Source organism: Scophthalmus maximus, chromosome 3 (assembly GCF_022379125.1).
Source record: "Scophthalmus maximus strain ysfricsl-2021 chromosome 3, ASM2237912v1, whole genome shotgun sequence".
NCBI classification, from domain to species: Eukaryota; Metazoa; Chordata; class Actinopteri; order Pleuronectiformes; family Scophthalmidae; genus Scophthalmus; species Scophthalmus maximus.
In genome coordinates this window covers 2,253,810-2,268,114 of record NC_061517.1, presented here as the reverse complement: position 1 = coordinate 2,268,114, position 14,305 = coordinate 2,253,810, and the positions used below count along the sequence as shown (strand labels likewise).

At 40.6% G+C, this 14,305-nt stretch overlaps 2 protein-coding genes and 1 long non-coding RNA gene across 5 annotated transcripts in view; 1 reads left to right on the top strand and 2 right to left on the bottom strand.

Moving 5' to 3' along the window:
• Positions 1-269: 269 nt before the first annotated feature.
• Positions 270-7,163, bottom strand: LOC118316426 (glycerol-3-phosphate dehydrogenase [NAD(+)], cytoplasmic). Its single transcript, XM_035644233.2, has 8 exons — positions 6,990-7,163; positions 4,826-5,003; positions 4,557-4,697; positions 3,604-3,742; positions 2,900-3,012; positions 1,938-2,174; positions 1,734-1,840; positions 270-1,242 (listed from the first exon to the last, which is right to left on the bottom strand). Exons 1-8 carry the CDS (start codon positions 7,136-7,138, stop codon positions 1,146-1,148), a joined length of 1,161 nt encoding a protein of 386 aa, XP_035500126.2. The 5' UTR covers positions 7,139-7,163; the 3' UTR covers positions 270-1,145.
• LOC118316428 lies at positions 7,095-13,586 on the top strand. 2 transcript variants are annotated; one of them, XR_004795199.1, is made up of 3 exons: positions 7,095-7,233; positions 8,815-9,440; positions 13,449-13,586. It is a non-coding gene; the product is annotated as an uncharacterized LOC118316428 (long non-coding RNA). The 2 variants fall into 2 exon arrangements; XR_004795198.2 differs by lacking the exon at positions 13,449-13,586 and having other exon boundaries at positions 8,815-10,565.
• LOC118316425 (acid-sensing ion channel 1-like) overlaps positions 10,487-14,305 on the bottom strand; it is a 36,580-nt gene continuing 32,761 nt past the window's right edge. The window contains exons 5-10 of one of the 2 annotated variants that reach the window (XM_035644231.2): positions 13,480-13,630; positions 13,306-13,362; positions 13,063-13,216; positions 12,224-12,315; positions 12,041-12,120; positions 10,487-11,939 (exon numbers count right to left, since the gene is read on the bottom strand). In XM_035644231.2, coding sequence (XP_035500124.1) covers positions 11,823-11,939; positions 12,041-12,120; positions 12,224-12,315; positions 13,063-13,216; positions 13,306-13,362; positions 13,480-13,630 — 651 coding nt within the window. In that variant the 3' untranslated portion in view covers positions 10,487-11,822. The remainder of the gene's footprint in view (positions 11,940-12,040; positions 12,121-12,223; positions 12,316-13,062; positions 13,217-13,305; positions 13,363-13,479; positions 13,631-14,305) is intronic. The other variant, XM_035644232.2, reaches the window with a different exon arrangement.

The window sequence follows — 14,305 nt, the reverse complement described above, 5'->3', positions numbered from 1 at the left end:
CCACCTCATGTTACTATTTTTAAATCATTCAGTTGGAAAAAAAAGCATTGATTATACGTATATATGTATAATATATAATATATGAACACAGTTATGGACAGTATATTCAATTTCTGTGAATAACTTCTAAATATAACTGTTGCTTTAAAGGATTATAAATGATAAACATATCCTCAAGTATGGGCACACTTCACAATGAAATGACTGATTTACTTCTTTGAAGTTAGAATGTTTCTAATGCCAGAGTGAAAAAACGACTGCAGCAATGATGAGATGAGAGAAGTAATTTATTCAAATGATGATTTTCATTTCTTACACTTATTAACCATAACTGAGAAACACGGGTCAGGCAGGTTCACAGTAACGACAGTGGACTGACGTGAAATAGTCAAGTCTTTGGATTGACCCCAAAAAAAACAACAACAACCAGATTATGGCAAAGATTTAGCAACCGTGCATCTGAAGGCACTTGTGTTTTTTATATTAAAAACAGCTGCTGTGCGATCCGACAGTTAATAATACAGTACAAGGCGAGAAACATACGTGAATTATGTTAAGACACAAAGTGAGGCATCACATCTACGATTTAAATAACTTGTAGTGATGGACGTGGCGCTCGCCGGACGGCAACATAACATTTTGAGATGAGGCGTCGTGACCCAAGTTACGGGCTGGCGAAGATCCGAATGCACGATGTCGCGTAGACGTTGTGCAAATATGGGTCGTAAAGAGTCGACATTGTGTGTTCTACTGGATTCTGTTTAGTTATGACAGTGAAGTATGGATTTCTGTATTTGTGATTTGGCTGCAGACACCGTGCAGTCAGATTTCATCTGGCGAAGAAAACACAAACCAAACGGCGGTGGGACCATCACACAGCTCCGAACAACAATCCTTCAAGTTTCAGTACGAGTCAGGAAATGAAAGAATGCACTTAACAATAAAAGATAGGAAGAACTGAACGTTAAGAACAAAGTGGTCGAACTTGAGCCGCACGCGCAGATGTTAGGATTCGATCTCTGGTCGGAGACGTCGAGTCGAGCGACCCTGCGGATTGACGACGGATCATCGACTTCGAGACGTGGTCACAGATGAGAAGTGACGCTCTCCGTTTGGAAGGCACTTGGTCAGTGTGGTGGTTTGATTCACATGTGCTCCGGGTGGTTCTGCAGACAGCCGATGAACTCTTTGACCGGATGCTTCTCGTAGCAGATCTGATACACGGCAGTGAACAGCGGGAACCTGGAGGAAGACGAGGCCTTGTTGAGTAGTGATAATAATATTTTCCATCGGTGCCGTGAGTCAGTAGCTGTGTTTCCTAATAAAGTTTATACGCTCGCTTACACGTAACCTATACCGCCATCTTCTGACATGTAATTTACTTAAAAACCCCAGTCACGTTTAAAAGTATATAATAAAATATTCAAGATATGCAAATAACACAGGCCCCGCCCACCACAGCTGCTCGTGCTAGGTCGACTGGTGGAAGAATGAGATCAACGAGATGGATAGAGGCAACATCGACGAGATTCATCCATAAAACTTTCACGAACTGCTAATGCTAACGCTAACTGTCTGCTGACACACCCGCCGTCCTCATAATTCGCTGCCTCTGCTGCACTGGGAGTTTCCCGTTTCTTTGCCTCACTTTTGCATATTCGACAGCGATTGGTTTTCTGCATTTGTGACGTGCCAAATCTGGCTTGAACAGGATTCGTTGCTGCTCAACTTACTTGTCGATGAGGTTTTTGCGCTTGAGGATCAGAAAGACCTCGGCTGCCGTCGCTGGTCCCTGCAGCTTCTGACCGTTCAGCATCTCCTTCTCCAGCTCCTCAATGGTCTGAGCAGGAGACAAAACACAAGAGATGGTCCACACACACGCACGCACACACTCACAACTCCCTTTACTTAGAAAAGGTAAAAATCCCGGGCCTCACCTTCCCGGTCTTCACAAAAGCCTCGGCGACTTTGCGGTTGCGGCCGCCGTAGCAGGTGGTGATGAGGTCGGCCACGCCGCAGCTCTCCAGGAAGGTCGCGGAGGACACGTGTCCGGCGGTGCAGAAGATGCGGGCGAAGGCGATCATCTCCATCAGGCCCAGTCGGATCACCGCCGCCTTTGTGTTGTCGCCGAAGCCCAGACCGTCGCAGAAGCCTGCGCCGACCGCGACGATGTTCTGAAGGGACGACGACGACGAGGAAAAACATGAGCAGAGACTCAGAGGTCGGATTAAGACGAGCTGGAGGATCGTAACGACGTCCTGAGAAGAGTCACGAGGCGAACGTGGGAGTCGATGAATAGATCGGTGAACATCTTTAGTCAATTAGTTGATCGGAAGATGATTTTTTAATAATCAATAACTACATTTTTAAAAAAATCACATTTGCTGTTACATTCAAATTTATGGGGGGTGTTGGATTTGATGATGTAATCTGATGATGTCATCTCGTGCACCAGAATATTGTGATTCACAGTTTTCTGGTGTTTTTAGCAATTTCAGAAATGGGTGGATTTAGTGGTTTATCGTCTACAGAGCTGAAACTAATGATTAATAAATAATCTGAATACTTTCTTATTGTTTAGTCTATAAAATGAAAAAATCACATTGCCATTCCATTACAATGGCATTCCATTACAAAGAAAAAGAATGAATGATTTAAATAATTTCCGATTATTTTTCTGTTGATCAGTTTATCGATTAATCCACTAGGTGACGTTAAGAATAAGTAATTAATTCATTTTCATTTTGTATTTATATTTCAACCCCTGACGACGTCTTGGTTTCGACATAGAACAGTTTGCTGGGTCGTTGAACTTTGTTGCCTTTTGTCCATTTTCCGAGAAATAGATTTGAGGATTTCATGACATAATTGACAGAAGAGTGTTCGCACTGAAACTCACCTTCAGGGCTCCGCAGATTTCCACCACGTCGCACTCCTCCACCACCGTGACTCTGAAGTTGTTGGTCTGCATGAGCTCCTTCAGGAGAGCGCCGTGGTTTTTGTTCTTACATCCTGGAAGCAGAACAAAGTCGCCGTCGTTCAGCGTCGCCAAGAGAAAAAAAAGTTGGACTACGACGCACGAAGCCGGAGACAAAGATGCTTCCTGTTTTCCAGATCGTAACTTTAACATTTTTTATCAAAGTGTAACTTTGTCCTAATTAAACAATAATCATTTTCATTCATAACAACAACAACCCTATGCTAAGGGATCAAAGATATGTCAGGACAAGAAATTGAAAAAATGAGGGATGCGCCAAAATGGAAATTGTTGGCCAAATACCGAACGCGGTTTTTCAGTTTTTATTTGCCATTTTTTCCACAATTGCATAAATTAAATAGCTTAAATGTGCTTTTTACTTTTTTGTCAATTACAAAACTACAATTTCTAAATATTTATTAAACACTGAGCCTTTTTTTTTTAACATTCCAGCAGACTTTATACCAATGAAGCACAATATAACTCAAAAATAAATAGATTGGTAAAACAAAATATTTGTATTCATTCGGCCGAATAATTTCAGTTTCCGAACATGTAAAAAAAAATAATATATAAAATATAATCTATATCTATAAATATAAAACAATAAAATAAATCAGACTAACCAATGGTGGTCTCGCAAAACTTCTCATCGGCAACCTCGTTGGCGATGTTGGCCCCCATCAGCACGCTCATGGTGATGCCGAGCTTCTCCTGGATCACGTCGGAGATGAGTTTGAGTCCGTCGGGCCCCTCGTCTACGCCCTGGTGGAGCGGAACACACGAGAGACAGAAGTGTAGTTACATCAAGGCCACACCGAGCCGGTGATGTGGGTCAGAGACCACGATGCACCGCGGGCACAGTTTTAGGGAGTCGTAATTTTATTAGGATAAAATCGTGATTCTACTAGAAAAATTTACGTTTTGTTTAATATTATATTACAGAAATAAACAGCAACCCAGGAAACAGGCGAGACCTGGCAACAGTTTTCTCCGGTGTCACACTGACCATAGTTAATGTCACGTTATCACTGTTCAACATAATCACTTTTGCTCGTTGACCCAGAGACTGAAGTTCAGCTTGACAAAGTTTCTCCAGGTTCCTCATTTTAACGCACAGGAATGATCTTCTGACATTTCTTCACTAGAATAACAGACAAAATTTACGACTTTGATCCCATAATATTAGGGATTTATTCTTGTAAAATTAAGACTTTCTTCTCGTAAAATTATGACTTTATTGTCATAATATTAGGACTTTATTCTTGTAAGATTACGACTTTATCGTCATATTACAACTTTATTCTTGTAAAATTACGACTTTATTGTCATATTACTATTTTAATCTCATAACATTTCTACTTCTTTCTCGTAAAAAATTATATCTTTGTTCTCAAAATATTTCGACTATTCTCATAAAATTATGACTTTATTTTCATAATATTACGACTTTATTCTTATAAAATTACGACTTAATTCTCAAAATATTTCGACTTTGGTCTCGTAAAATACGACTTTGTTCTCGTAGTCTCTCGTAGTTCAATGTGGCCCCGATACTCCGTCGAGAATGAAGTCAAACCTTGATGAGGGAGATCCCCAGCGCGTCGCTCTTGATCTTCCCCTTCATGGTGTCGCACACTTTCCCGATGAACTGGTGCGGGATCACAAACACCAGGATGTCGGCGTCGGTGGACGCCTCCACCAGGTCCGGGACGGCCAGCTGACGAGGGGGAAGAGGGGAGGACGACGAGGAGGTAAGAGATGTGACGGATTCATTCCGGGTGCAGCCTGTTAATTTTGGGACTACAGCACATTCATATACTTCAATGGTGGGAGACTGTTTCTCACCACGTTGGAGGGAAGCGTGTGTCCAGGCAGGTACTTGACGTTTTCGTGGTCGGTGTTGATTATCTCCGTCAGCTTCCGTCCGTCCACAGTCTCTTCGAACACCCACATCTTGACGGTGTCGTCGAATTTGCAATTCTGAGCCGCGTTGCTGCCCACAATCTTGGCGATGGCAGAGCCCCTGTGTTGTTCAGAGTTAAGAGGGTTAGTATTCACTTTATATTCAAAAATGTTATATTCACCACACTGTATGTTTCAAATCTGTGAAGATGACACGAGAAAACATGTCAGCGTGGCCGCAAAGAAGCTCCACTTGTGACGAGCCCGAGTGTTTGAAAGGATCCAGCGTCCAGTGACTGAGTTATGATCTCTGAGTTATTACCACGTCGTGACGGTCGCTGTGATCAATCACCAGCTCATTACTACTGGTGACTCTTCAGTGTGTCTGATCATATTTGACCTGTTAATTCTTCAGCACAACTCTTCATATGAGCTAAAGTTCATATCCGGCCACAGACTCGTTCATCCTCGCCGTGTCGGGGGGCGGAACAGGAAGTCATTCCTGACGACCAATCAGGCTCATCTTCTTCCGCCAGGCCTGTGGTCACTGAACTAAATCTAATCATACTTAAGACTATTACACTACTTGTTCTGTATTTAAAAATGTATATTAAAAATATATATTCCAACAAGTCTACTCTATACTGCAGTTTTTAACTGTTTCGCTGCTGTTAAGTTTTTTGCCTTTTGTTTAGAGCTGCAACAGTTAATCGACTACTAAATGAATCGGCAACTATTTTGATAATCGGTTCAAGTAGCTTTAATGAAAGAAAAAAAGTCAAAATTCTCTGATTTCAGCTTCCTAAATGTGAATATTCTCTGGTTTCTTTGCTCGTCTGTGAAAGTAAACTGAATATCTTTGGTGTGTGGACAAAACAAAACACCATCTTGAGCAACATTTCCCACCATTTTATGAACCAAACAACTGATCGATTAATCGAGAAAATAATCGACAGATGAATCGATCATGAGGAGAATTGTTAGTTGCAGCCCTACTTTTGTTTTCAACTCGGTATTGTTTTGGCAATTTTGCATTGTCATAAAAAAAATTATTTGCTGACCTTTTTTTGACAATAACAATAATAAAGTCGTCCACCTATTGAAAAATTGACCATGAACTAAATTGGGCCCTTCGTTCATTCGATGGGACAGTAGAATTAACACCAAACAAAACTCCATTATGAACTCGTATTAGTGGTTTCAGGTTGATTTATCGAACATCAGTGTTATTCAGAGACAGTAGAACAGACTGAACACTCACCTGTTCAGACTGCACCTTACCCCCTGAATTTATTATATTAAACAAAACAAAATTTTTAAAAATGCACTTAATAACAAATAGCACTTGAAGTGTTTTTTTGCCTATTTGATGAATGTTTATGATTTTATTAATACTTGCACTTTGAGTAATGTCTTCATGGTTGAATGCACTTCTTGTAAGTCGCTTTGGACAAAAGCGTCTGTTTAATGCATGTAATGTAAATAAACATCAATTTCACATCCATTTTCAACAAAACAATTTTTCATAACATGAATTCGGCCTAAAAACCAATAACTATATATAAAAAAATGGATTTATTCCCAACAATCCTGAAAACCATAATAAACTCTATGTGCAGAATGTAGATTTATTCAATTTATTGATTATGAGAGACGAGGTTTAAACTTTTAAAAACACAGTTGATGGATCGGGGATCAGGTTTCACTCGGAGCAGCAGCAGCTTGTTTCATGAATGTTAATCGATCACAGATGATCGATCGATCCTGCACTGATTTGCTCTCGACGGTATCGATCATCACATTCCGTCAGATCCCGTTGGTCGTGACTCGACACGTGACCAGTTGATCCCCGCTACTTCTTTTATTCATTTTTTTTTTAAACATGAAATTCAAACGGAGGCTAATTCGGGCTAACGACACGACGGACGTTAGCTCGCGGCTAACGACTCAAAGTCCCCCCGTCCGTTAACATGGGGGGGAGACGCGGCGGCTAGCTGACGTTAGCTAACCGTTGCCCCGGCGATGCTAAGTCCAGCTAGCGCCGGGCGGATCGTCGTGACGCCATGTTTAAAACCCCGCGCGCTCTCTCCCTCGTCGGCACGTTTACCAGTTCCCGGAGCCGATGATGCAGACTTTCTTCGGAGCCGCCATCGTGACGAGGCGAGGCGACGGTCGGCGGAGAGTGAACCTGCTGCGGGAGCCGCTGCTGATGCGCCGGGTAACGAGAAGGAGGCGCAGGGCGAAGAGCGGCCGCATTTTATTGGTCCGTCGGAGGGGAGACACTGACCCCGCCCCCCCCGCCGGCCGGTGCTGTGCGCGGGGTCCGAGGGCTCGAAGGAACTGGGGCAGAGGTCAGTGACGTCAAAGAGATGGGACACATACAGACGACATGTATTCATCTCGTTTCGATTAGATTAGATTAGATTAGATCACATTACACACACACACAACAAATTATATGTAAACCAGTGTTAAAATACATGTTAAAACCCTGTTCTCCTGTCTCTGTGTGCACACACACACACACACACATACACACACACACACACACAACAAATTACATGTAAACCAGTGTTAAATACATGTTAAAACCCTGTTCTCCTGTCTCTGTGTGCACACACACACACACACACACACACATACACACACACACACACACAACAAATTACATGTAAACCAGTGTTAAATACATGTTAAAACCATGTTCTCCTGTCTCTGTGCAATCACACACACACGCGCACACACACTAAACAAATTACATGTAAACCAGTGTTAAACATGAAATGTCAATTAAACAGCTTCATGGAATAAAACAACCCGTGACCCTCTGACAGAGAAGCGCTGAACTTCTGTCTCTCTTTGTAGTTGTGGTTCTTTCTCTTTATCGTTTGCAGTATTAGTTATTTGCTGCGCCTGAGCCCAACACGTCCATGTTGGGGCCCACATGAGTGAGTTGTTGAAGGAAGTTGGGACCAGTTAATAATAATCAATAATACTCCAGTTTTTGTTCGTTACCAGCATATGTTAGTCTCTAAGATTACAAAAAAATATTCCACTTGAAAAAGCATAAAGGTCAACAAAATGGAAAAATAATATTTATTCAAATAACAATTTGGACGAAGTTTTACTTTACTTGTGTATTTAGTTATAATGCTCTTGTTGTTCTACTCCACCAAATGTCAGAGCCAAATAAAGTCTACAATTTTTTTTTTTACAGATCACGCTATGATGACTAATAATTTTGTCCAGAAAAAATAGAACAGGACCTAGAATACTTCCCTGAGGAACACCGTCAATATTCAAAGACTGTGATACCAAAGAGAAGTATCAACTGAACCAGACCAGCATGTGAACACGGCGACGGACCAGACAGATGAATTTACCGAGACCTTTGATTAAAATGACATGATCAGTTCACCGTCAAATCACTGAAATCTAACAGAATGAGGGCAGCCACTCCTGGAATCAATAGCAAAGATCGCGTTCATTTACTTTTAATAAAGGTCTTTCTGTGGTCCGACAGCCAGACTGCAATTTAATATATTATTGGTGATCAGATTATCATAGTTGGAGTCTTATACAACAGGCCAGTAATCAATCAAACCTTTGTGAAGGTTGGAACTAAGATAAATATTTGAAACACCTGTCAGAATATCACACAGATAAACTGGAGATTGTGGCATGAAATATGAAAATCAGTAATTAAAAGTTCCATCTCAAGCAGCTATAATATTCGTAATATGTTACTCCACATTTTGCTGATAATACATTTGTACTATAAAACTTTAAATGCAGGAATTGAACTTGTGCTGGAGTTTTATTGTCCCGTGTTGTAACTTGAATAAGGGATCCAAGGCATTATGAATTTGTCTGATAAGTGCCGCATACAAACATTTCTATTAAATGTGTATAATGCTCTGCTTCCTCCACAGAGATCGGTTGTGTTTCACTGTGCAAAAATTGCAGCCGACACATTGGAAGTCAGGAGAGCAGCCACAGAAAGGTCACTCTGGGAGAAATGATTCGGTCTGAAGAGCTGAAACAAAAGCGGATCTCGTTGCGCAAGAGTTGGACGGCAAACAGAAGAGGGGACGACGGAAGGAACTAAACTTCAGATTCAGCAGCCTGGTTTTCTGTTCCCCTTATTTTGCAGGATAATGTCCACCACAAACACGGCATCATAAGTCGTGTTTAAATGAGCTACAAGTGGTTCCCCTTTGGATGACCCCTTCTTCACGCACTGACACTAGGTCAGAGGTCGCTCACAAAAGTCAGTAGCATGGGATGGATAGGAAACAATGTCTGAACAAGATTTCATTTCTACTCATGCAACAGTTGAGAAATGTCCGTCTGGACCAAAGTTGAGGACCGACTGACAGAGTATCATTGGAGCCCTGCTGCCCGCACAGCCAGATGATAAACACGTGGAAATGAATGATAAAGTTTTACAGTGTAAAAGGAAACTAATTCCTCCTCTGTTGGATTAATGTCATTTGACATCAAACCATGAGGAAACTGTCCTTTCGACTGCTGTCGCGTCCCTTTCCCACAACGTACAGTAAGTTCAAATAATGGCACAACACTGTCAAGTGAATAAAAGCTGCGCAAAGTTAGCATTTAATCTTTCATATTACAACTGCTTCCAGTTCATTATTCATGTGTACATCACCAGACTGAAATAACCATATATCAAATAAAAATGCGTACGGTGTAGTTATAGTAAATGGCTGTAGCAACACACACACAAAAAAGCTGCATACTTGAAATATACAATTTACAAAATGTACAAAGAAACTGAATTGAGACAGATTATTATCCATAGTCATTGCAATATACATTAAATCACAGCTGATTGTATGAATGTGCTCGATAAGAACAATGCACAGCTACTTGCCACAATGAAAACAAGTAGATTCACTCACAAATTAATAGTTTAAGATTGTTTTTGGACATGACAGTAGGATTTAAAAATGAACTTTACCAACCTTTGAATTTGGCACAGATTTCCAGTAATATTTCACACAAAAATATACACATGCTCACAATATAAACCCAAACTCACAGACAGATGATGACAGACAGTCAGACCTCATCGGTTCATCGCTGAACCATAAGACGCCTACTGTGCAGCGCTACATGCACGTTAGAAAAACACATTCAACATATTTATTCTCTTTAATTGTTATCTTGCCATGTCAACACACCTTAAATTCCCTTAGATGAATGTCCTGAAGTCTGGTTCCTTCTCTTTCCAGGACATATACAGTAATTCTTTATATTGTTAATTTCTTCTGAGATACTGTACAGTGATTGTCTCTGACAGGAGCCTTGAAGGAAGATCGTACAGTATAATGGAGAAGTGTTTTTATATATTTGTTCCTTAATGTGGTTTTTGTTCATTGAATTTTAGTCACGGTAAAATATCTGTTTTAGCCCCTCTGCAAATGTTCCTCAAATTTATAAAAATGTGTCATTTTGGGAAATGTGCTCATTCGCTTTATGTGGGAGAATTAAAGGAGAACATTGATTATCCCAATTTGGTCAGATAAGGCTACAGCTAGCAGCGATGTAGCGTAGCAATAAAGAAATAAAGGGGAACAGATCTGGTAAAAAATGTACACGTAATGTCTCATTTATTCATTCCTTGTACAATTTGTGTTTAAAACAACAGACTGAAAGTACATTTTTGTTTGTATGCTTTTGTTTTGAGTACAAGCTGCTTTCCCCGTTACGTCGTTGTGCTAAGCTAAGCTAGCTGCTGCTAGCTGTAGCCCGATACTAACGGACAGACATGAGAGTGGTGTTGATGTCTCTGAAGTCTACGTCCGGAAATGACAAACTATTCAAACTTCAGTTGAATACATTCACTGATCTTGGCTGGTGCTATCGGCTAAATACTGACTTGACCAGTAGCAGGCTAATGCTAGCTAATGCTAGCATGTTTAATATGTTGATGGCTGCTAATCTGACTCGACTCTACCACTGGTGGTTCTGTTACACTAATACATTTCATTATTTCTTTACTGTGGCATCACAACATTACTGTAGGAGAAGCACAAGACGTGGCGCCGTCACCGTGCAAGATGAGGTAGTACAGTAGACTGACGAAATGCACAAGGTTTTAACGAGGAAATCCAATGACATGCATATAAAAATGGAAATTTGGTGTAAAGTAAAAGTGAAAAATATAAAGATCAAACCGTCTTCTGATAAGTTATTGAAAGCGAACTGGGAGGAACCATGAAGTTTGGTAGAAATAACAGGAAACAGAGAGAAACAGATATTTGAGTTAGTTTAGTTTTAGAGCTAATAAAGTAATTATCTACTACTCATATAATTTAACCAACTGATGCCTCCGTATCTGACTTCTCCTTCATTTGGTTATTACCAGGAAATGTTTTGGGGAATTTATGAACCTGTAAAATAAAGTGTAATTGGGTAAAAAAAAAGATAAAGTGGTGACATGCACATTTCTAAACAAAGCAAATGTCATATTTATGAGTGAAACCAAATCTGTTTCACGAAATATTTTTTACAAAAATCTCCATTCAAAATGACAGAAACACCACTGCACAGCTGGTACTGCACATCGAACGCTGTTTAACTGAACACAAATGGCCCTTTGTCTAGTTCATGCCCCCATTCACTGAATCTGTTGCTATGTCTTTAAAAGCCTTTTATACAAGACCATGCAGTTTTTATTCTAACGTTTTTTGAATTCACCACAACACGTTGACAACTGGCGTCTGTCCTCCGTCGCTCTCTCCTAACTCCGGCCACATGGTTGTTCTTTTCACCTCGTTGATCATGAACCTTCGACCGGACACAGTTCAGACACTTTCGCTGCCGCGGAAATCTGCTCCGGCTTCACCGCGGTGAACAAAGTTCACGAGGTCGCGCGGAGGCCAGGGAGCGGCTGCTCGCCGCGTGCTGCGGAGGCCTAGTGAAAGTTACTGACGTGACACTTGACGTCGTCCAGGCTCAGGACTGTTCCCTGGTCGCCGTTGTTGTTGTGGCGCTTCTTATCGGAGCAGCGGCACAACTTGTACTTTATCACCTGAGGCGAGAACGGAGAGTTCACACCAACTTATACCGGGTAAATACTGAGATGCATCAGGATTATTCTTCAGTCTAAACACGTTCCTGAACAAGTCTCACCTCATAAAAGTAGTCAAACAGCTCCAGGATAGTGAGAATACTTGCCCCGATGAAAAGTCCCATCTGACCACCGATATCGCCTGGAACAAAAAAAAAGAAATAATATGAGATATTAGAATAATTTACCATGAATCAGAGCAGTAACTTGTCCACGTGATTTAATAGAAGTCAATAAAATGCTACCTAAAAGTCCAGCCACTTCGTAGGCCTTCCTTTGCTCAATGGTCTCGTAGTTGAGCGCCTCGAAGAAGACGTCCAGCACCAGGATGTTCTCCCTACGGAGACAAAACCAGCGGTTCGGAACATCAGTTATTCTGTTTTTGAAAGTACGTCACTTCAAGTTCGCCTATTTAACGTTACCACGCAGTATATGAACATGTAATAAATGTTTATAACACACTATGATGAAGCTGTGCACAGATATTAATCATGTTTATGAGTCGTAGTGTACATTCAACAAGCATTAACTTCTCCCATGAAGAGATATATATTTTTTTTTTGTTAAATTAATATATAAACTATAATATACTGTAGCTGTACACAGATATAAGTGTTTCTTAATTATTTCAAGAACTCTTCCTGTGGGCACCCAAAGGTGGAGGATTCTGTAAAAACAGGAAATGAAGGACAGTATAGTAAAACTGAGTTATTAATGTACATTAATAAACACTTAAAATATCCTTATACCCGCCTATGATATTATAGTGTAATAAACCGTTAATAGGGAGACTTACATTAGTGTTACCCCATCTAAGATTTGCTTTATAATTCACTTGCTAATTAACTAGTTTATTTATTTATTATTAATGTCTTGCTGTTATACATTTGCTATAATTCCTTTATGTTCTTTCAAACATTTCTATATAATAAATAACTATGTACACTTTTTTATGGAGTTCAAGGATTTTCTTTTTTTCCGTTAGAGGAAGATATTAGATATTTTGAGATATTAGATATTTTCCGAATGCAGAAAAAATAATGCATGCACACATGGTTCATTTATGCTACTATCCTATACCTACTTAATATACTGCTCAGATTTGTTGTATTTCTTGGCCAAGTACTTGGCGGAGGCCTTGCTGGGGATCTTGACGAACGACAGCTCTTTGCTGTATCTGGTCATGTTGCACGGCGTCTCGCACACGCAGAAGTCGTTGTCTCTTTCCACCAGGAAGTCTGGGGGGAAGACAAACCAGAGCTCAGCGTGACCTTTGGACGTGTGTGTGTGTGTGTGTGTGCGTGTGTGTACAAAGTGGTCTTCTTACCGAGAGCCGGGTCAGCACACTCCTTGTACAGCTCTGGCGTACAGTACGGTGCATCGCCTGCGGCCAAAGCAACACACACACACACACACACACACACTTCTCGTTCAAGGTCCTGCAGTGATTTTTGTCCTCTTCTTCTGCAGCATCAGTGATGTGTCGAGTGTGTTTTCCTACCGGGCATGTGCACCATGCGGCAGTTGCAGTTGTCCACCAGGTAGCGCGTTTCGCAGTCGATGCGACACGCCGTGATGCTGTAGCTGTCGAAGAAGTCGGAGTCCATGGGCGTCACCTTACAGTCTCCCCAGGGCGGGGGGAGATAAATCAGCTGCAACAACACCGTGACATCGTCACATCACCTTCCTCACACCACAGGAGAAACGTTTGTCCACTGTAGTCGCACACAATTACTGTCACGCAAGTTACATAAGATCAAAGTAAGATATTCATTTTGATCGTTTGAAAACTGAAAATGACAAACAACAGTAAATGAGTCCGATTCCGTCAGTTGTAGAAGAAAAATACAGAAAAAATCAAATAAAGTAAAAAAAGAAAAAGTAGATTTAATCTCCAGCTTAATAGAGAAGTGAATTTAAAAGATAATGATGCTTTATTACAATTTTAATGGTTTTTGGCAATTTTTGCTATTAAAATCATGATTTCTTAAGTTAATTGCGAAGATCCGGTTATGAACAACAACATTAGTTAGACAATCGAACAGGTTTTAAATAAACTCTCAGGTCATGTAAACCTCTGACCTACTGTCATCATCATTTCTTCTTTAATTAATTCATCAATCCAAATTCTTTAAATTGATATAAAACAGAGAAAAAACAAATCCTCACAACTGAGTTGAAGCAGATACTTTTTTTTCTTTCTGATTTCTGACCTCAAACTATGGATTATGAAAATCATTGCTGATTATTTCTGTGTCAGTTTGTTTCAGCTCCAGTAAACTCACATCGTCTTGTTAGCAAATGTTGGGATTATTGCCGATATCAAA